At 40.1% G+C, this 21,427-nt stretch overlaps 2 protein-coding genes across 9 annotated transcripts in view; one reads left to right on the top strand and one right to left on the bottom strand.

Annotated features, from left to right (window-relative positions):
• The window catches only part of cblb (Cbl proto-oncogene B, E3 ubiquitin protein ligase), a 154,887-nt gene extending 135,116 nt beyond the window's left edge, over positions 1–19,771 (bottom strand). For all 5 annotated transcript variants that reach the window (XM_073045278.1, XM_073045277.1, XM_073045276.1 and 2 more), the window contains exon 1: positions 19,131–19,771. In XM_073045278.1, coding sequence (XP_072901379.1) covers positions 19,131–19,525 — 395 coding nt within the window. In that variant the 5' untranslated portion in view covers positions 19,526–19,771. The remainder of the gene's footprint in view (positions 1–19,130) is intronic.
• The window catches only part of LOC140727656 (uncharacterized), a 124,516-nt gene continuing 121,701 nt past the window's right edge, over positions 18,613–21,427 (top strand). For 3 of the 4 annotated variants that reach the window (XR_012098892.1, XR_012098890.1, XR_012098891.1), the window contains exon 1: positions 20,261–20,575. Coding sequence is in view for 1 of the 4 variants with exons in the window: in XM_073045279.1 (XP_072901380.1) it covers positions 19,292–19,297 (6 nt within the window). In the remaining 3 variants the exon portion in view is untranslated. Of the gene's footprint in view, positions 19,093–19,180; positions 19,298–20,260; positions 20,576–21,427 lie in introns of those variants that run through there. The other variant, XM_073045279.1, reaches the window with a different exon arrangement.

The following is a 21,427-nucleotide window of genomic DNA, read 5'->3' on the forward strand; positions in this document are numbered from 1 at the left end:
AAACAAATATCTTCTTTCTAGCTAAAACCATGTCAGATCCTAAATGTAACTACTTTCCCCACACATTGCAACCTGGACTGCTTGCTGTTTCCAGTTTTTTCTGTTTTCATTATGCTCATACTTTATGTTTCTTTTAAAGAATGGTGCATGCTGTTCAAGTTCACCAAAGCAGTTGTACACAGACATGTGACTTCCTGTGTGAAGACTTGCAGATTCTAGCGCTGACCTTGACCTGCTCCCCTTGTAGAAGTCAGAGCCAGTAACTTGCTTCCTTACCTTTAGATCCTTTGCTGCAGACTTCTGGCACGTACATTGCATTGATATCTCAGGCTTATTCTAGCCTTTCAAGAATCGCTTGACATCTTTTCCCCCACCATCAGCTAAGAGAAAAAGCAGAAACCGCCATCACAGCCGACTTACTAAATATATAGGACCTCAAACTGCACCCAATAATAAACCTTGAGGTTTTCATGTCCAGAAAAGACTTCCATTCTAGCTAATCACAAGAACTTCAAAGTTAATATTAGCTTCCCAGAAAATTGGTACTGATCTTATTATGTCAATATAATTTACTTATTTTGCTTATGGATACAGCACAGTAACAGGTCCTTCAAGCCAACAAGCTTGTGTTGCACGAGTACAACCATGTGACTAATTAACCTACTAACTTGCACATTTTTGGAAGATGGGAGGAAACCAGAGCACCTGGAGGAAACCCTCGCAATCATGGAGAGAACATACAAACTCCATAGAGACAACAGCAGGAATTAAACATGGGTTGGTGGCACTGTAAAATGATGGGCTAACCCTAATGCTATCGTACCACCCAAAGGATGGGAAGAATTATCTGCATGATGGTTAAAGCATTTAGTATTAGAAAAATGTATTGAATTTTAGATATGAGGTTCCATTCCCTTCTATAGTGGGGTGGGAGGAGGGAAACAGCGGGGAAGTTGACACTTAATGAACTTAAGCAAAGCCTGCACTATATGCATGATTGACCTACTAATAGGGCAGAGTCCTTGCCAGAGGAAGTAATGAGGAGGAAGACACCTCAAAAGAGGAAGAAGAGCAGAACAAAGCACACAGTTGTTGTAAAGAACAATGCAAGGCACTACCGGAGATATCTTTCACTGCCAGAGCTGCAAGACCTGGGCCACAAATTTTCACTGCCCATGTTGTAATTAAAGCAGAATGTCAAATAGTACTTTTCAATTACTACTAAATCTAAGTCTTCTATTCAGAATGGAATAATTGTATGTTTGTAGTGTTGACTAAACAAATAACAATTTGCCTAAACAAATAAAAAATTGATAAATGAACTCTGGTCCTAATCCAAAAAACACATTATATTGAAATAAAACTTCAATCTAATTTACAACAAACATTTAACAGTTGAAATTAAAACTTACTTTAGAATTTGTAGACAACGCTTCATCAAATCTAATTTGACGGTGGAATTCATTGCAACAGACGGCTGTGGAGGCCAAGTCATTGGGTATATTTGCAGTGGAAGATGATAGGTTCTTGATCAGTAAGGGCATCAAAGGTTACAGGGAGAAAGCAGGAAAATAGTATTGAGAGGAATAATAAATCATCCATGATGGAATGCTGGAGCAGACTCAATAAGCTGAATGCCCTAATTCTGCTCCCATGTCTTATTGTCTTCTCTCAATAACACCAGAGGATAAATTCAAGCACCATTTCAAAAATCACTAGCCATAAATAGCTTACAATATTTTTAAAACTGTTGGCCACAATACCAGCATCTTTAAGTGCTTACAACATTTGCACTTCAAATTATGCTCAGTGGCCACTTTATTAAGTACGCTTTCTCGTTATTGCAAATATCTAATCAACCAATCATGTGGCAGCAGCACAATGCATAAAGCCATGCAGACATGGTCAAGAAGTACAGTTGTTGTTCAGACCAAACATCAGAATGGGGAAGAAATTTAAGCCAAGTGCTCATTTATATCACTGATCGGATTTTTTTTTTAACAAAGAGCATTTATGACATTACACATTATTGTCAAAAGAAATGAACCTTTACTGGGAAAAGTAGAGTCTTGCAAAAGTACAGTCGGCCCTCCTTATCCATGGGTTCCGCATGCGCGGATTCAACCAACCGCAGATCGGAAAACACGGAAGTTCTCCAAGTCAGTACAGGTACATCCGGTATTATGTAGCGTCAGTTAGTCAAACATTTGTCTTAGTATATAGTTTATATTTTACCTTTCTATGCATATAAAACACTTAAGAAACATACGTATTTCAATAATTAAACCACAGTGTTGCTTAGTAATAATTGTAGCTTTCATTGAGGCAGGCCCTTTCACATGGTCCATTATTCTCACTTTATTCTTTATCCTTTAAAATTGCTCCGATCGTTGACCGACTGTAGCCTAACGCTTTTCCAATGACCGATGGAATTTCACCTCTTTCCGATCACTTTATTATTTCCACTTTATTTTGAATCGTGATCGCTTTCCGTCAACGGAACAGAAACAGCAGCAGCCACTGGCAGCGGGTCCCGAGCTCCGCCGGGTCCTAAAGTCCACCATATGAGACAGGTTAAATAAGAGACTTGAGCATCCATGTTTTTTGGTATCCACGGGGGGGTCCCGGTACCAATCCCCTGTAGATAAGGAGGGCCGACTGTATTTAGCGCCAACCTTTTGTTCACATTAGTATTACAACCAGTGATTTTGATCAGTTTAACCGAGAATTTTAATTTGTGAATCACATGCTCCTCCCCCACTGTTGAGCCCCAAAAAGGGAAAATTGTAAAGAATGAAAAATTAAAAATATAAAAACTGAAATGTCAGCAGTTCAAAAGTATTCATCCCCTTCTGCTCAGTACTTAGTTGCACCACCTCTCACAGCTATTATAGCCAGAAGTCTTTTTGGATAAGTCTCTATTTGCTTTGCACAACATAGCAAGATTTGCTCATTCCTCCTTGAAAAATTGCTCAAGCTGTGTCAGGTTAGTTGGTGAATGGTGGTGGTCAGCTATCTTGAGGTATGTTGTTGAGGTCTGTTGATGTTCAATTGAATTAAGATCAGGACTCTAAATGGGCCACTCAAGGACATCAATTTTCCTCATTTGAAGCCATACCACAGTTGTTCTGGCAGTGCACTTTGGGTAACTATCCCAGGGGTCACGAACCTTTTTTGCACCGCTGACCGGTTTAATATTGACAATATTCTTGCGGACCGGCCAATGGGACCGGGACGGGGGAGCGGGGTGCTAAACACGACCGGAATGCAGCAATACTCGAAGGAGGTTCCTTATGTCCAATCTATTCCGCAATTTAGTTTACATGGCTATCAGCACTTGCTTCTGTCCCGCTTGCTCACGTTCTTTGTATTGCTCAAAAGACTCAATGGGTTTGTCTTTAAGTGCAGGGTTTCTTGGACTCAACGTACTGAAGCAGTTTTGAGGGCTTCATTGCCTCATTAGACAGTCTCCAGGCCCGAACTCCAGCCTCCGCCCGCCCACTGCCAGATGCCTTGGCCAGGTGCAGCTGGTCGTGGGTGGGGTGAGAGGACAAGGTAAGGGCCAGAGGTCCCCGTGCTGGGGCCGCGGCGGTCGCAGTCCGGAGAGAGAGAGCAACCAACCAAGTGAGGAGTGAAACAGGGTGTCCCACCCCACCATGTAGGATCTATCGGCTGACAAAAGTTTGGCTCAAGGGATCACTTTCAGTAGATCGCAGCAAGGTTGCTGCTCTACTGCTTCCGAAACCCTGTGCCCAAATTAGGTCGTCTGCGAATATTTTAGCATCGGGTTCCCCACGAACATTTGGTATGCCAAACAGGTTCAGAGGCGGCGCCCATCTGTCCACGCTCCAAGCCAGTAGCAACGGTACAGCCATGCGAGGTGGCCAGTTACCCAAGACCAACCAGTGATCCCTGGCACTAGGGTATCACTGCGTTTAGGCAACTGATGACCTCGCGTGGGTAATGACTTCGTGTGTATAATGAACTCGCGTGCGTTCAAATTCAGCAGTGGGCGTGACAGGGTATGAGGAAAGGTGCAGTGACTCATATCGTTTCATATCGACAAATCATATTGTTTCCTCGCGGCCCAGTAACACATGCTTTGCATGTTGGGAACCACTGCAATATCCTGCTGAAAGATGAACTTCCTCCTCAGTTTAAACTTTCTGGCAGAGGCTAGCAGGTTTTTTTGAATCCAGGATCACTGTATTTAGTAGTATTTATCTTCCCATCAATCCTGACTAGATTTCCGGTCCCTGCTGCTGAAAAACATCCCCACAGCATGATGTTCCCTCCACCATACTTTACAGTAGCGATGGTGCTACCTGGCTGATGTGTGGTGCAAATCTAATACCGCGCATCAATCAGGTACTGCTTAGTGTTGAGGCAAAGTTTCACTTTAGTCTCATCTCACCACAAGACCTTCTTCCACACCTTTACAGTACCTAAGTGATGCTTACCAAGTCTTTACAGGCAAGAATATGCTTTTCTTCAAACACAGGGCTTCTTTTCCACTCTTCAATACCCTTTTTGTGCAAAGGCTTAGAGACTGCAGAGCCATAAACTTCATCTCCAGTTGCAGCCACTGACTTCTGCAGCTCACTCGGAGTGACTATTCGCATCACAGTAGCCTCTCTTACGAGTGCCATTCTTCTCTGGCAACAAAGTTTAGAGGGCCAGCCTGGTTTCACCAGTGTTGCTCTGGGTTCATATTTTTCATGATGGACTAGACTGAGCTCTGAAGTATGTTCAGTGCCTTTGAGATGGTCTTGTACCCTGCTGCAAGTTTGGGTAGCACCTGATGGCATGAACATCGATTTCTCAAACATCTCAAAAAAAATGAAGACTTGGAGGATGCATTGTATAAAGGCAGTTTGCCTTGATTTTGTTCTTTCACAAATGAAAGTACTCTGGATAAATTCCTCTGTTGATAACTATTAGGAACTAATAATGTTTTATATTACTAGTAGTAATAGTAGTAGTATTTGTAGTGTTCTAACTTGTTACTCTTAAATTGTAGTTTGTCTTTTTTTTTTAAAAAAACCTTTCTAATTAAAATCCTAGAGGGAAGGTTGCTTGTGCTGCACGGGGGCAGGGGGTTTAAACGAGTTGCAGGGGGATAGGAACCAGAGCGTTAGAACAGATAGTGGAGAGGTTGTGGAGAAAGATGTTAAATTTACATAAAGGGTCAGAAATTGAAGTTGAATATGATGGGACTAATGTTCTGAGCTACACATATTTCAATACAAAGAGTATTGCAGGGAAAGCAAATAGGGGCAGGACTGACAGTTCAGTGTTCCAGGGTTCTCTTGTTTTAGATGTGATAGAGAGAGAGGGATTAAAGAGGGAACTGTGGCATTACTAGTCAGCACTCAGTCAGGGTAGATGGGAGAAATGTGAAGCTACACGGGTAGAACTAAAGAATTAAAAAGGTATGACCACATTATTGGGATTATCTTATATATAACCCAACAGTCTGCAGAGCAAATTTAGAGGAGTAAATTTGTAAAGTGATTGTAAACTGTTGCAAGAAACACAAGGTTCAGGTAATAGGTAATTTTAAACTTTCCACATATTGACTCGGACTCCCATACTGTAAAAAGGATGAATGCCATAGAGTTTGTCAAATGTGTCCAGCAAAGTTTTTTTCATTGGTACATAGAGGTCCCAACTGGAGAGAATGAGACACTAGATCTCTTATTAGAGAATGAGACAGTAAGTGACAGAAGTTTATGTAGGGGAACACTTGGCATCTAGTGAGCATAATGCCATTAGTTATGGAAAAGGGTCGGTTTGGTCCTTGGGTTCAGATTCTAAATTGAAGTAAGGCCAATTTTTATGGTATCAGAAAGGATTTGGCAAATGTGCTTTGGGATAGTTTGTTTTCTAGCAAAAGTGCACTTGGCAAGTGGGAGGCCTTCTAAAGTGAAATTTTGAGAATGAAGTTTGTATGTTCCTATTGGAATAAAAAAAACAAGGATAAAAGGTTTAGGAAACCTTGGGTTTCTAGAGATTGAGGCCATTGTTAAGAAAAAGGAAGAGGTGCTTGCAGGAACAAATGAGGTACTTGTGGAGTTTAAGAAATGCAAGAAAAGACCAAGGAAATCAGGAGGGCAAAGAGACGACATGAGGTTGCTCTAGCAGACAAGGTGAAGGGGAATCCCAAGCTCTTCTACAGATATTAAGAGCGAAAAGATAGCAAGGTTTTAAAAAAAAATTAAAAATGGTCCTCTGGAAGATCAGAAGGGTAATCTATGTGTGGAACTGAAGGAGGTGGGGAGATCTTAAATGGATTTTTTTGCATCTGTATTTACTCAGGAGATGGACACAGTCTTACAGATTGAGGGACTGCAGCAGCAATGCCATGGACTCTATACAGATTACAGAGGAGGAGGTGTTTGCTGTCTTGAAGCAAATTAGGGTGGATAAATCCCCAAGGCCTGACTAGGTCTAGGTGTTTCCTTGGACCCTGTGGGAGGCTAATACAGAAATTGCAGGGCCCCTAGCAGAGAAACCCAAAAAGGCAAAAAGGTATTCAGAGGGGGAAAAATACACCTATGGGCTCCAATATGACAAACTGGATCCAAGACTGCTTCCTCCCACTGAAACTATTTGTGAAGGGGTTTAATGCTAGAATCTTTAGTTTGCATCAAGTTCAAAACACATTTATTATCAAAGAATATATAAATTATACAACCTTGAGATTTGTTTATCTACAGGTAATGGCAAAGTAAGGAACCTGAAAGAACACTTTTTAGAAAAAATAAAGACCAATCCCCAACGTGCACAGAGAAAGAGATAAAAACAAATCATGCAAAACAACAACAGCATTCCGAACCAAATTGAGTCCTTAGATCCAAATCCCTGGAGCACCCCAGAATAAGTCCAAAGCCTCAGTATTCAGTTCAATATATTAGCAAGGCAAATCGCCCAAAACTTGCAGACACGAAGCACAGCAGCCAGGGGCAGTCTCACAGCCTTTGTGTCGCAGAGAGAGAGAGTCCCCAGTGCATCTTGGCCAGCATTTAACCTCACACTAGGACTTGGACCCCAAGGAAAATTGCTTCAGGCCTAAATTTTGCTGCTGAAGGCACTGTCCTCGACATCTCTTTATCAGCTTGGCACCCAGAGCAATCCAACCTCGCCCAACTCTCGACACTCTGCCCTTCCAGTCTATATGGGCCAGCATTTAGATTGTCCAAACAGCAGATTAAACCTTGCATATGGACCCAGGACCCGCTGTGGCGAATCGCTCTATGCCTGGAACACACCACCCAGTGATTGCTTCGGACCTGGATTTCACTGCTGGAGAAGCAGTTCTTGATCTTTTCAAATCAGGTCGACATTTAGAGTACTTTACCCTTGTAACCGGGCCAGCTGGACTGGCATCAGAACTACTCTGTACAGTGTTCTCCCCTCCAAATTGTCCACTATAACCAGCACAGCTCCAACTCCTAGTGTGTTGATTTTGCAATGCACAAGCAGGGCACATCTTGCCAATTTGCTCTGCTGTCGCTCACCTCTGCATTGTTTGTGGTGATAGTTCACCACCATTCACCTCAAAAAGTGTTAATAATATTTTTGATCAAATTTCTTTGCTTTTGAACTACAAAGAACCTGTTACACACCTTCGGTATCGCCATCTTAAACCGGAAGAACCAGCATATCAATAGATAATTAATTTAGAACTAAATGTTGAAGCCATGGTTTAGAGATTGAGATATTAAGAGTTAGTTGAGTTGTTCATTGTGGGAACTACACTCAATACTGCAGAGAATTATTAATGAGTAGATCATCTATACCGAATTCTTTCTGGGTAAGTGAAAGATTTTCTTATGCATGATTATGCATGAGAGGGTAAATAAGGGGAAGAGTAATACATAGGGTAGAATACTTCCGTATAGGGAAATAGGGAGACCCAAGATTCCATGATATTCCTCTTTTCTAACAGTCATTAAATAAGAGCAAAGTGATTATGTTGAATCCATATTTAGAAAAAAAATTACACCACAGCTGACCAGCTAGATTCTTGGTTTAAATGTGAAATCTAAATTTCTGTTATTTATACATGAGAAGGATGGGGTAGCCTTGATTAAGGTTCTGGGGGTCATTACAAGGAAGCTGTCAAGGATGAAGAAGTTTACTATGTGGAAAGATTGTGTGGTGTTGTTTCATTCTAGAAGAGGGAAGGTTAAGGGAAAGTTTAATAGATGGGTCAATATCCCTGTGGCATAAATTTAAGGTAATCAATAAAAGAATCAAGTAATTTGAGGGAAAAACAAAAAAAAAATTAGAATCTAGAAGTGTGGTTGACCCAGAAATGGTCATAAATTTAGAAAGAACCTGAGTAGACAGCACATTCGCTGTACTCTTCAAGATCATGATTGCAGTGGAAGCAAAAAGAAACATACACTGCAACTTGCTGTCAAAAACTGATGAGGTGGTGAGAACATTCAACCTCCAATACAATTTTCCATTCAATCAGAATGATGCTGCATTATTTACAAGAGGAAGTTCTCTTTTTTGAGCAAGCTCAGCATAGGAGAAAACTTTGTGTTTTTTTAATTTGAAATTGTACAAAATATACCAGAAAATTATATATATATTATTTTTCACAATAGAAAAGGCAGGATAAAGAACATTATTGAAGTATGCTACATATAACCTTTAGATTCAGCCCCTTACAGGCAAACACAAAACAAAGAAACCCAATAGAACGAACCCAGTAAAAAAAGACCGTCTAACACCCATTGTGCAGAAAAATATAGTGACAGCAGTAAAAATAAGGAACTAATATTCAGAACTGAAGTTCGCAAATGTGAGTCCACAGCCAAAACGTCAGTCACAATTCAGTGCAGAGACAAGTAAACTTTATGAGCAGCAAGCTGAACAATAGCCTGTCCCTCGCCTCCATCCCTGACACCCTGACCTTTTCAATCTGGCCCAGCATTAAACTGGCCTAAAAGTGGGTCGTTCCTTGCTCTCGGACCCAGGCCCTGCCACTTCAATACACTCTTGGGCTTGAATCAGCCCATAACTGACCTTTCCAATCTGTTCCAGCACTTAAATCAAACATCAGCTTGTTCCTCACTCTCAGGCCCAGGCCCCAAAGCCTTGGATGTGGCACTTGGAATCAGCTCCAAAGGCCAGACATTGGCTCATTCCCTGCTCTTGGGCCCAGGCCCTGCCACCTCGATTCAGCCCATACATGCCATGCCGCAACCATCCTAGCACCTTCAAGACTTCAGTCCACACTACAAAAAAAAATGCAAGGTCATACAGGTGGTTCAAAACCTCAACTCCAAAATAAAAGTTACAGGCTATTGATTGCAGTGATCATTTTACAGAAAACATGTGATTGATAAAATAATTAGTAGTTTTGATTGCTGCCAGAAAGTCACTGTGCTTCACTAGCACTCCCTTAAACCAGAAACTTAAATGGCTTTTAATTTAGTGTAGTAACATAATACAGCTTAGAGTAGAAGCAGCTTGAAGAAAATAAAATGTTTAACTTCAACATACTGCAGTCACCAAGTTTCTTCAAGTAACAATGCAGATACAAATGGAAACCAGCTTCATCACAGCTATTGTAGTGCCACAGGAATTCTAGAAATATTGTAATAATCATACTCAACTAACATATAACAAAGCAGTCTCACTTCACTCCTGGAAAATATAGGACAGACCACAGTATACTTTCCAGAGTCACAGGATTTCAATGCTTACAACTACCCAGAATGAGCCAAGCAGTACCGGTGATGTTATTGGTTGTTGTTGTTAGGAGCCAATAAATAAACTAACTAATCAACAAAAGAAAACATAGGATCTCTGCAAACTCATCGATCTCGAAATATTGATTCATCTCCTGCAAAAAACAAAGTTTAATTTTCACTGGCCTCCACTTGTAATGACTTAATGTCATTCACGCAATGGTATATTATTTCTAAGTGTATCCAAGTCTGGGCTTTCTACTGCATGCTTCAACATACATAAAAATCAAAAATAGTGCATAAAATTGCAATAATTTATTTATTTTGGCATCAATTGTGTCTACCCACATCAAAAAGAATGTTACATCAGATATTAGAGTTCCATTATGTTCTATACTCCCTCTTTCACTTCTTATAGCTTTCGGATTAGCACACAATTGAAGTAGACAAGCACAGGATAAAATGGCATTTAAAATTTTCCCCTCGGCATATGACAGTACAAAATGTGTCACATTTGGCTTTTTATATAGTACTATTTTTAAATCCATTCTGCCCATGCTAGCAATTAGAAAGAAGAAATGGAGCCACTGACATTCAAAACTACTTTTTCACTAGTCAAACTCCTCCGTTATCAGTAACTTAACATTTTGATGAAAACAGCAAGAAATGTGCAACAACAGTGAAATGTAATCTGGCCAGAAACATGTACTTAAGTAGGATGCACTAGGCAGAAAATAATAGGAGAATATGAAGATGTCTGAGAGGTGGTACTATATGGCACCACTGGGGTCAATGGTTTGCTTGTGCTATTAGTATGACATGATGTCACACTGGTTGGGCTGATGGCCATTTGTGAAAAATCTGAGGCACCCAACTGTTCAAACAAAATTTATACATGGCTTTTAAAGCCATACATTGATCACTGAATGTATCTGCCAGCAAAATAAATCAAAATAATTGTCCATTAATACACATATGCAATATTAATTAAAGCTCAGAATCTGTTGAGATTTCCCCCAAACACTCAAGAATTCACAAATTGGATCAGTGGTTGCAGAGTCAAAAATAGCATATTAGTCAATGGTTAAAATAATATTTGGAGTGTAGCAAATCCACTTGACTGCCCTACATCTTAGCCACCCAGACCGAGAGGAACTGGTGCATAAACACATTTCATTCATGTACATAGATCAACATTAAACCCAGTTCACAAAAATAACTATAAACTTTTAATAAAGCAAAAAGTACTGCAAGTATAAAGATGTGTAGATAGATAAACTGAGCTAATGTTTCAGGATTGTGAACTTTCACTAGAATCAGAAAATTTTAAGATGCAGAGAAAACGATTAAGAAAAAAGTCACTGATGGGGTGGAAGACAGGAGATAAAAGGAGTTACTAACAATGGAGAAAAAGGACAGATAAGGTATTAGTGATGCTCACACAACCTACCCAAATCCCAGCCCTCACAGAGGGCCTCTCCACTTCAAGCTGTGGGCAATTATTTGCCCTGGGTCACCAGCAAAAAGGTTTTACACCAGGCTTCTAGCACAGAAGCATACAGCTGTGCAGATGCAGTTTTAAATGTATGGGATATATTTAAACACTATAACCAGAACTCTGCTGGATACCAAGTACATCAGTTGTAGCACAACGTAATTTCAATCAACCACCACCACTTTGTTTTAGAGGTCATCTTTGGAAAACTGTAAGAGTAGTTCTCAACAGGATTTATTTATAATTAATTTGGGCAAGTATTCAAAATTTAGATAGCACTTTAGTCCTCCAGTCTTTTTTCTACTCTACAATGTGCCAAAAATTGTACAGTTAAACGAAAAATTATGAAGAGGGTTAACTGAGCAACTATGGATAAGGCTGAAACAGCCAAAGTGTTTCAAAGTTTAAAAGGTTTACCACATGCCCATCAGACTACAAATTCCAATTTCCAGGCTTAGTACATCAGGAATTGCATCCTTTAAATGTTTTCACATGATGTAAAGGTCACATAGACAGGTTACAAGTCCACTGCTCATAGGATTGCAAAACTAAATTGGTACATTTTTCCAAAATATTCCAAATAAAACTTCTGTACACTGCTAAAACATTACACATTAAAAAAACATCTACAATTTAAATTCCTAAAAGACAGTGTCACTCAAAGTGAATATTTTAGTTCTATTGCTGCCCACACATTCTAATGACTGGAGCAAAATGAGTAAACTGATGGATTTTAAAACACTGCCGTATCAAAAGCAAGATACAGCAACTTCCAAATCATGACTTTTTAAACTAGACAGAATATGATTCTATAAAGCTATTTAGTTCATAAAGAAAATTTCTGCTCTTTTTAAGAAAATGAAAATAGAATTATCACCAATTCCATCTACTGAAAATGAAAATTAAAAACATCCGCATTTTAGGCCAGCTTACATTTAGTAAGGTGTCAGTGGCCAAATGAAAAAAGCTGAAGTACTAAAATCGCATTTTAAATTACAGTACTTCAGCCAAATGTTATTTTTCATATACAATTCATGAATTTAAGTAGATTAAAAAAGACAAGGGATGACTGCTGTTTTTAAAACACTGAAGAGTCTAGACATGCTCTGCTCAGGCAGTAACTCCATTATCATTGTATCACGCAAAGATAGCAGCAGACTGACAGGAACACAGACCGCGAAAACAAAGCACTCTGAGTCCCTTCTAAAAGAATCCAGTTCAAAAACAGAGACATACGATAATGAAGAACTTCGGTTAAAACACTCAATGATATATGTTAAAGCATCACAGTAAGTTACTACAATGTTACCAGAATGAGAGTACAGTGCAAGGAAAGAATAAACAGATTAGGAATGATTATTCTAGGAAAACGAGTAATGGAGTTTGACTTGATAAAGATTTTTAAATTATGGTGGACATCAACAGAAGTTGAAAAGATTTCTGTTTGTAGCAAGCTTAAAAACTAGCCACCATAAATCTAGTGAGTCGATCAAAAGAAACATTCTTCACTCACACTGTGGTGAAAATTAGGAATTCTTGATCCTACTCGCAACCAGCATTAGACTTGATGGTTACATGAAGAGGAAAACAATACAAAATGCTGATAGGATGAGATCAAACATCTAGAATCACATAGTGGTATTTATCCCATTGAGTAACCAGTTTTCTTTAAAGAAAAGCAACCCTATTAAACACACTCTCTAGAACATTCGCTATATCCCTATACTTGCCCCCCACCCGCCCATTTATTTACAATAAATGAATCATCCTCGGAACCATTGTAGCGATTATTCAGAATTTGTAGGCAGCAGCAAACTGCTCACTAACCAACCTATTCAACGCCCAAAATCAACTTCAAGTCAAGTCACTTTTATTGTCCACTTGCGTGGACACCACCCTACCATCAAATTATGACTCTATCCTTAATGACAGTAGCACAATGCTATACAGTACAGGCAACCTGGGTTCAATTCCCACCACTGCCTGTAAGGAGTATGTATGTTCTCCCCTTGAACACATGATCTTCCTCCGTGTGGACTGCAAGGAAACCAGTCAAAGACATACTGGTTGGTAGGTTAATTATCAACTGCAAATGGTCCTGTAATTAGGCCAGGGTTAAATCGGGAGATTGCTGGACTGCGTGACTTCAATGGCTGGAAGGGGCTATTCCACATTGTATCTCAATAAATAATAACCCTTTTGTGTTCATCAGGAGTAGAACAAACTTCGACAGCTGGCTTTGCCATCTGGTAAACAAAACATCTGACCAAAAAAAATCAAACTATTGAAAAACCAAACTTTTCAAGAGCAAAAGTAGGACAATTCATTTAAAAACTGATCTATTTACCTTGGTCCCTCACTGATGTTCCTCTCCATTTCAATGAATGGAGATTTGTTCTCGAGCCAGATCCAATCTTCAGAACTGACACAGATTCAGTCATATGCAAGTTTTATATCAGGTGCAAATTTTGAAATGATGCCTACACTCCCAAATAAAATGGGAGAAGGCTCATGTGGACCATAAACATCAGATAATTGATTCCTGGGATGGAAGGACTTTCATATGAAGAAAGACTGCATCGACTAGGCTTATACTCACTGGAATTTAATAGATTGAGGGGGGATCTTATTGAAACGTATAAAATTCTAAAGGGATTGGACAGGCTAGATGCAGGAAGATTGTTTCCAATGTTGGGGGAAGTCCACAACGAGGGGTCACAGTTTAAGGATAAAGGGGAAGCCTTTTAGGACCAAAATGAGGAAAAACTTCTTCACACAGAGAATGGTGAATCTGTGGAATTCTCTGCCACAGGAAACAGTTGAGGCCGGTTCATTGGCTATATTTAAGAGGAAGTTAGATATGGCCCTTGTGGCTAAAGGGATCAGGGGGTATGGAGAGAAAGCAGGTACAGGGTTCTGAGTTGGATGATCAGCCATGATCATACTGAATGGCGGTGCAGGCTCGAAGGGCCGAACGGCCTACTCCTGCACCTATTTTCTATGTTTCTATAATCATCTGACTCAGTGCTATGAATTCTTGTAAAATCCAAGTCATTAGCATAAAATAAAATATTTCTTAATCACACAGCGCTCAAGGCACAAATTGCCAATCACTCATTAATATTATCTGTTTACTTCTGCTTGGTTCATCTATAAAAGACAATTTGCAACAAAGCAGCATCTCAGTGCCCTACTCTGATCTGAATAAAGCTTTCTTGACATGAAACTTCATTCTAACCATATCAAAATGATTCAAAACTAACGTGTATCACATTACAAGAGATTTTCCTGTTACTTACTGCATCCTTTCTCTCCTTAATACAAAGCAAAGTGACCTGCATCAAGTTATCATTTATTGTTACTGCAATCACAAATCCAGACAGCTTTGGGAAAATAAATTTACCATCGACAATAAGACATAGGAGCAGATTTAGGCCATTCTGCCTATCGAGTCTACTCCACCAGTCTATCATGGCTGATATTTTATACCTCTCAACCACTTTCTTCTGCCTTCTCCCCATTACCTGCAACACCCTTACGAATCCGAAACCTACCAACCTCCACTTTAAATAAGCTTCAGTCGAGCAACACATCGAATTAACTAAATCCATTTTTGCTTGTTGCAAGTGAGCAATAAAAAGGCAGTAGATAAATGCCTTTCAAAATCACCCCATCACAGAAACTGCTTATGGGGTGCAGCAGTGATGCTCAAAAACATATCAGGGGTATCACTTGAAGCTTTTGCACACTTCTTGGTTTACACAGTTCTGGATCTGTGAACTGTTTGTCTGACCAACTTGTGGGGATCTTTTTGGAGTAACAGGGCAGTTACCTGATTTGTTGTTTCTCCAATACAAGGAGGCAGCAGTATTGTCTAGCAACACAAAACCATGCCAGTCTCCAGAAGCAAATAATTAGAAGCCTCCATTTTCATTACTCCCTCTCATCACCTTCACTATGTCCCTTTTCTCCCACCTACTTAGTGTGAACAATCTTAAATAAATCTTTACCTAATCACATCATGTCCAAGGGTATGATAGTAAGGCAGATAAGTTATTGGGTTAGTAGGCAGGGTTCTGGACTGCTAATCAAGCAACATGGTTTAAAGTTTGCAGATGATATGGAGAATGGTGAAGGGGCACAGTGTTGAGGAAACAAGGGCTTAGACAGTTTAGGAGAATGGGCAAGAGTGGCAAATTAAATACAATGTTGAACAATGCATAGTCATGAACTTTGGTAGTAGAAATAAAGATGTAGACTATTTTCTAAATGGGGAGAAAACAAAAAAATCTGAGATGCAGAGGGAGTTGAGAGTCCTTGTGTAGAACACCTTAAAGGTTAACTTGCAGGTAGAGTCGGTGGTGAGGAAAGCAAATGTAATGTTTGCATTCATTTCAAGAGGTCTAGAATACAAGAGCAGGGATGTGATGCTGAAGCTTTAGAAAGCACTGGTGAGGACTCACCTCATCTAAAAGAGGTGCTGGCATTCGAGAAGGTCAAAAGACAGTTCACAAGGATGATTCTGGGAATGAAATGGTTATCATATAAGGAACGTTTGAGAGCTCTGGGTCTGTACCAGAACTTAGAAGGATGAGGGGAATCTCATTTGAAACCTTTTAAACGTTGAAAGACCTAGACAGAGTAGATGTGGAAAGGACGTTTCCCATGGTGGGAGAGCTTCAGGATAGAGGGACTTCCATTTAAACATACAGAGAAATTTCTTTAGCCAGAGGGTGGTGAATTCATGGAATTTATTACCACATGCAGCTGTGGAGGCCAGGTCGTTGGGTGTATTTAAGGCAGAGCTTGATATGTTCTTGACAGGACACAGCATCAAATGTTACAGGAAGAAGGTTGGGGAGTGGGGCTGAGGAGGGGGGATAAAGGATCAGCAGCCACAACTGAATGGCAGAGCAGGCTCGATGCACCAAATAGCCAAATTCTGCTCCTATCTCTTATGGAATACAACAATGGAGGACAGGTGATTAAATAAATCCTGTATTATTAAAAATACACCAGTCACAGGATTGTCATTAAAACCCATCTGGTTCCTTAAGGCTTAAAGGAGGAAATCTGTGATCCTTACCCAATTTCATATTCTCATATTTCCATGATATTTAGCACATCATACTCATACAAGCTCTGAAAGCAATCGCCAACCCTGAATATTTCCCGGTAACCTATTCTCCCTCATGACCATTAACACCATACTTCTCGGTAACCTATTCTCCCTCATGACCATTAACACCTCACTGATTCTCTGACTACCCAAATACATTGCAGTTGGGGGGGGGGGGGGGGGGAGAAGAGGAGGTCATTTATGGCAGCCGTTTAACCTACCAATTAGCACATATTTGGAACGTTGGAGGAAACCAGAGCAATCCCAGGAAAATCCACGCAGATGCATTCTCTGTAAATGCCACACAAACAGGACTGGAAATACTAATCAGACCCCAAATCCCTCAAACTATTAATCAACACCATTGTTCACATAATCTGGAACAAAAATATAAAATATTCCTGTAATCTTGCAGGCTGTAAAATTTAACCACAACAAAATTCTGTATTTTGCAAACTCAATTCATTTAACAACTTCTCTGTTCTGCAGGACAACATACTCAAGAAGGCACATCTATTCTGTCCTAAACAGCAGCTAATAAGATACTATTCCCCAAACATTCTGGTGCATTTATCATTAAACATCCGAGAAAGACAAAGCCAGCTATCCAAACTTCAGGAGGATGCATTTCTTTTAGGCAATTCACATCTGACTGTCAGCAGCACAGCTCATAATGACTACATCCGCTTGGTAATAACATCCTTTTCTTGGGGCCAAGTACGGGTAAAAGTGGATTCTGTCTGGAATGCATTACATTTTCTTTTTTAAATGATTCCACTTCCAATTTCATGGCTTATCAACAAGTCTGCAACCACACTTTTCTTCATAAAACACAAAGATAAGACATGTGAGTTCTTTCTTTCCTTTCATTCTCACCCAACCCCCGCCATCCCACATTCTAAAAAGCCTACAAATGGAGAGTTTATTTTAGATTGTTTGCTTACATTGTGCATTTCCTTCCTCCTGTCTGTGAATCTATCTTTGAGCAAGAATCCAAAGATAAATTAAAATGTATTATGGCCAAGAATTTTCACTTACAGTGCTTACACTGATAATCCTACTTCCAGTATTATATTTTCCCTGACAATTTTTTTTAAAAAAAGTTGTTACACGCTTAAGATATTTTTCTTGTTTTAAAAAAAAGAGCAAAATTGCTTCATTTCCTGTTTCCAGTTTCTATCTCTAAATCCCAACAGTGTGACCAGACATCCAGGTACAAGATGAAATCAGGAAGTCACTTTGTCTTGTTTTTTCCCTTATTTGGGAATAAATTACACATGTAATTTATACAGTACATGCATGGAACTCACATAGAAGCCAGACAAAGTAGATCTTGATGGACCTAGTCTCCTTATTCATCAAATCTGTTTTTCCCCCAACATCCACCATTCCCCTCCAAAACTTTGTATTGCAAATTTAAATACTTACAGCACCTAACCATGTATCAATCAATCACTGAATCTTCGTTCATTTCATATTTGCTGACCATTCAAACTCATTGGCATTCTACTTTGAAAATGACTTGGTCCTTCATTTTGCTTTCTCAAATTAAAAAAATGGATATTGATGCTTTTTAAGTAATCAAAGAACATGGGTCTTTCACAATATGAGATTGCTTCAAAGCATTTTTCATTCAATTAGTTGTGAGTGCTTTGGATAAATACAGCTGTCATTTGTGCGAAAGATTATGTGAACACTAAGAGTAGTAGTTTAAATATTTTTCAGTGGTATTAGCTGAAGACTAGCTAACACAGAGAAGTTTCAGTCTTCAAAACAGAGTTTAACTCTTTTTGGGGGGGGAGTCTCAGGTAAGCACTGCCACAAAATTTAGATTATCAGTAATATGACATTTGACCATCAGCAGAGGCTACATCTTCAAATCCTGTGATCTATATTATAGTTTTATCTTACATGATTGAAATGAAGATCCAATTTTTCACCCTAATACAAAAGCAATTACTAAACCCAAATCACACATGCATAAAGCTGTCAATTCTACAGAATAAAAATCTAATCCAATTTAAACTTGGATGTCATCAAGCTAAAATGATGGACTAATATCATAGCCCATGAATGGTGCTAAAGATCATTCCAGGAAGAGCAATTTCATAACTTTTTTTTGGAAGTGTGTTTATGTAATTCTATGCCAGCACCACTTTTGCTTCCACCACGGACTACCAGTACACCCACTATTGCTGTACGATGATGCTAAAGATTAACACTGACGTTATTACCAGCTGATTACCGGGAAGTTCTGCAGTCAGTATAATTGTCTTCCATTTGTAGTTTCCAAACAAATCATGGAAAAAAAGAAATAAAATATTCTCCTGATTCTGATATCTTGCTCAGCTAAATTCATGACAATGTCTTGGAATTTAATTCATTCGCGGAACAGATTTCCATTTACTGAATGACTTTAATCACGATTACACTTCATCCGCAATGCACTCGAATAATCCGTTCAGAATAACTTGAACGCATTTGGTTTTAAGAATAACAGAGGAAAGAACGGCGCTGTAGAATTTGTACACCGCCTGTTATTTAGATGGAAACTTCAGTCGAATTCGGAACTTATTAATGGAGCAACTTATTAATGGAGCAAAGCAAATACCGCACATCCAGAAATAACATTTTAGTCACCTACGCGAAAAACGCCAGCACTCTGCAATATCTGACAGCAATACTTCTCATTAGATCATCATGTTGCAAGGAATAAGAAAAAGTTCATGGCAGTGAAAGGAAAGGGATGATGCAGAAAAAAGTGAGTGGTCAGTGCTTTGGGGGTGATATACTTATTTTCTTTTACCTATCCTGAGATTGCTCCTCATACATCCTCTCCTTGCCTTCCTTGAACAGTCTGATTGCCCGCTTGGATTTCTTCATTAGGCTGTCGATATATATCTTGAAGTATTCGTTTTCACTCAGGACGTGCATGCGATCCTCATACTTGGACAGAATGAGGCGGAGATGTTGGTAAGTGTCCGGCAGAATGTCCAGAATGTACGGGGGGCTGTTTTTCAACTGCAACTTGGAGTTCTGGCACAGCCTCACCACTTTGTCCATCAGCTTCCAGGTCTTCTCAACCATCCGCTTGTCGGCCGCCTGCTTCGGCGGCCCAACGGCATCTTGGATGGCGTCGATAATCCCCAAAATCCGACCCTTTTTAACATTGCTACGTGGATTCCTCGGCGCCGCCGCCATGTTCCTGCCCCTTTCCCCCTTTTCCTCAGGACTGCTTTCAAAAAAACTTCAAAAATATATACAAGAACTCCTCCCAACTGCACCAAATAAATTAAAAACTCCGGAACTCACGGAAGGAGTGGGATCACGCGAAGTGCGGGGATGAGTAACAGCACCATGTGCATGCGCTGTATCCTAAGAGGAGGAGCTGTGTGTAGGATTTTTTAAAGGCCCTAACGCGACCAAGCCCGAACCGACTCGCCTCAGCTCCGCACAAACAGAGCAGCAAGGAAGAAACGATCGGGGCGGGATAACCTGACTCGTGCCCTAATCCACCAATCCGCTTGGAGGATTAGTCCGCTCCGCCCCTCAGACCCGCCCACTTCGCGCATTATCCACTCAGAAACAGGAGAGCGGGGTAAAACTAAACGTACGTCTGACTGACATTTAGAACGACCAGACAATGAGGACGGTTTTCACAAACTGCTTTCTGATTGACGCACACGGTTTGAGGCGGAGCGTCCATGAGGCGGGGCTGGGCTTGATTAGCACCAGGAATATCCAATAGAGGACGCGAACTGGGATCAGATCAATCAATCGGATTGACGTTTTGCCCGAGCTTTTTGTTGATAGGGTTAACGAAGTAGTTGACAAAGACATTTGACCAACAGACATCAAGTAGACAATCTCAGCCCCGCCCCACACGCCTTTGTTGACTGAGGCGGGGGGGGGGGGGCTGTTGGTGGTAATGGAATGGCGGTGATTTGCTGTTTACGAACGCGAGCAATCTGCGAGATTCTTATAGTTGAATCCATGATTGCTATCTTAAACCTCTTAAAATGCCCGGCAGGCCCAGGCGCTTAATGTAAATTCCATTGATGAAAATGCGGAAGTTATGGGACGTCATTTTATTTACATCTATAAGAGCCAATAGGATGATAAGTAGAATTGTAAACAAAGGGAGTAAGGACTTCCGGTCCGAGAGCCACCCTTGAGGGTGCGAGCCAGTGAGGAGGGAATTTTGAATTACAGCTCCCTCGGGTTTGTGGCGCAGGAACGATACAAACAGCAGTATGTATCCTTTAGTTTTTTATGGTGATCCATGAACATTTCCAATAATGGAGCAGAACTACCAGCATTGTTACTAGGCTCTTAAAAATATATGAGGAGGATGCTGATTCCACACGTTTCCAGTTGTCACAGCCCTTGTACAGGTTCAGTCAGGTTATCAGAAGAATCAGATCTATTGTCACCGGCATGTATGGTGAAATTGGTTAACTTTGATCGCTGCCATATGTGTGTAATTTGTTGTTTTGTGGCAACAGTCAAGCTGTAAGTTACAGTATAAATAAATAGTGGGGGTTCTTTTTATTTCCTTATTCTTCTTTCAGAAAACATTCTTAACACTTTATTTTTATTATTATTGATATATTGCTTAGTTTTGTTAATCAGTTATTCGCTCATTTAATTCTTTATTGTACATAATGACATATTGACTTAATGGGTGGTCCTGTTCTCTTTCTCTCTCTTTTACCCCCTCACTATAATCTCCCCCCAGCCCTACCTTTCTCTCTCTTTTATTTCCCATAATTCTCCACCTTCCCCCTAGCCCATTTCCCTCCAAGCCTATCACTTCCCCGCTCTCTACTTCATCCCTCCCCCCACTTCTTATCCCCCCTCGACCATCCCCTGTTACTTCACTCCTGATGAAGGGTTTTGGCCCGAAACATCGTCACTACCTCCTCCCATAGATGCTGTCTGGCCTGCTGAGTTCTGCCAGCATTTTGTGTTTTTATTGACTTAATGTATCTTTTTTGTTGATCTTCAATAATAATTAATAAAAAGATTTTTAAATGAAGTGAAATCGTGCAAAAGAAGGATGGCAAGGCAGTGTTCATCGGTTCGTGCACCGTTCTGAAAGCT

Source organism: Hemitrygon akajei, chromosome 5 (assembly GCF_048418815.1).
Source record: "Hemitrygon akajei chromosome 5, sHemAka1.3, whole genome shotgun sequence".
In the NCBI taxonomy this organism is placed as follows: domain Eukaryota; kingdom Metazoa; phylum Chordata; class Chondrichthyes; order Myliobatiformes; family Dasyatidae; genus Hemitrygon; species Hemitrygon akajei.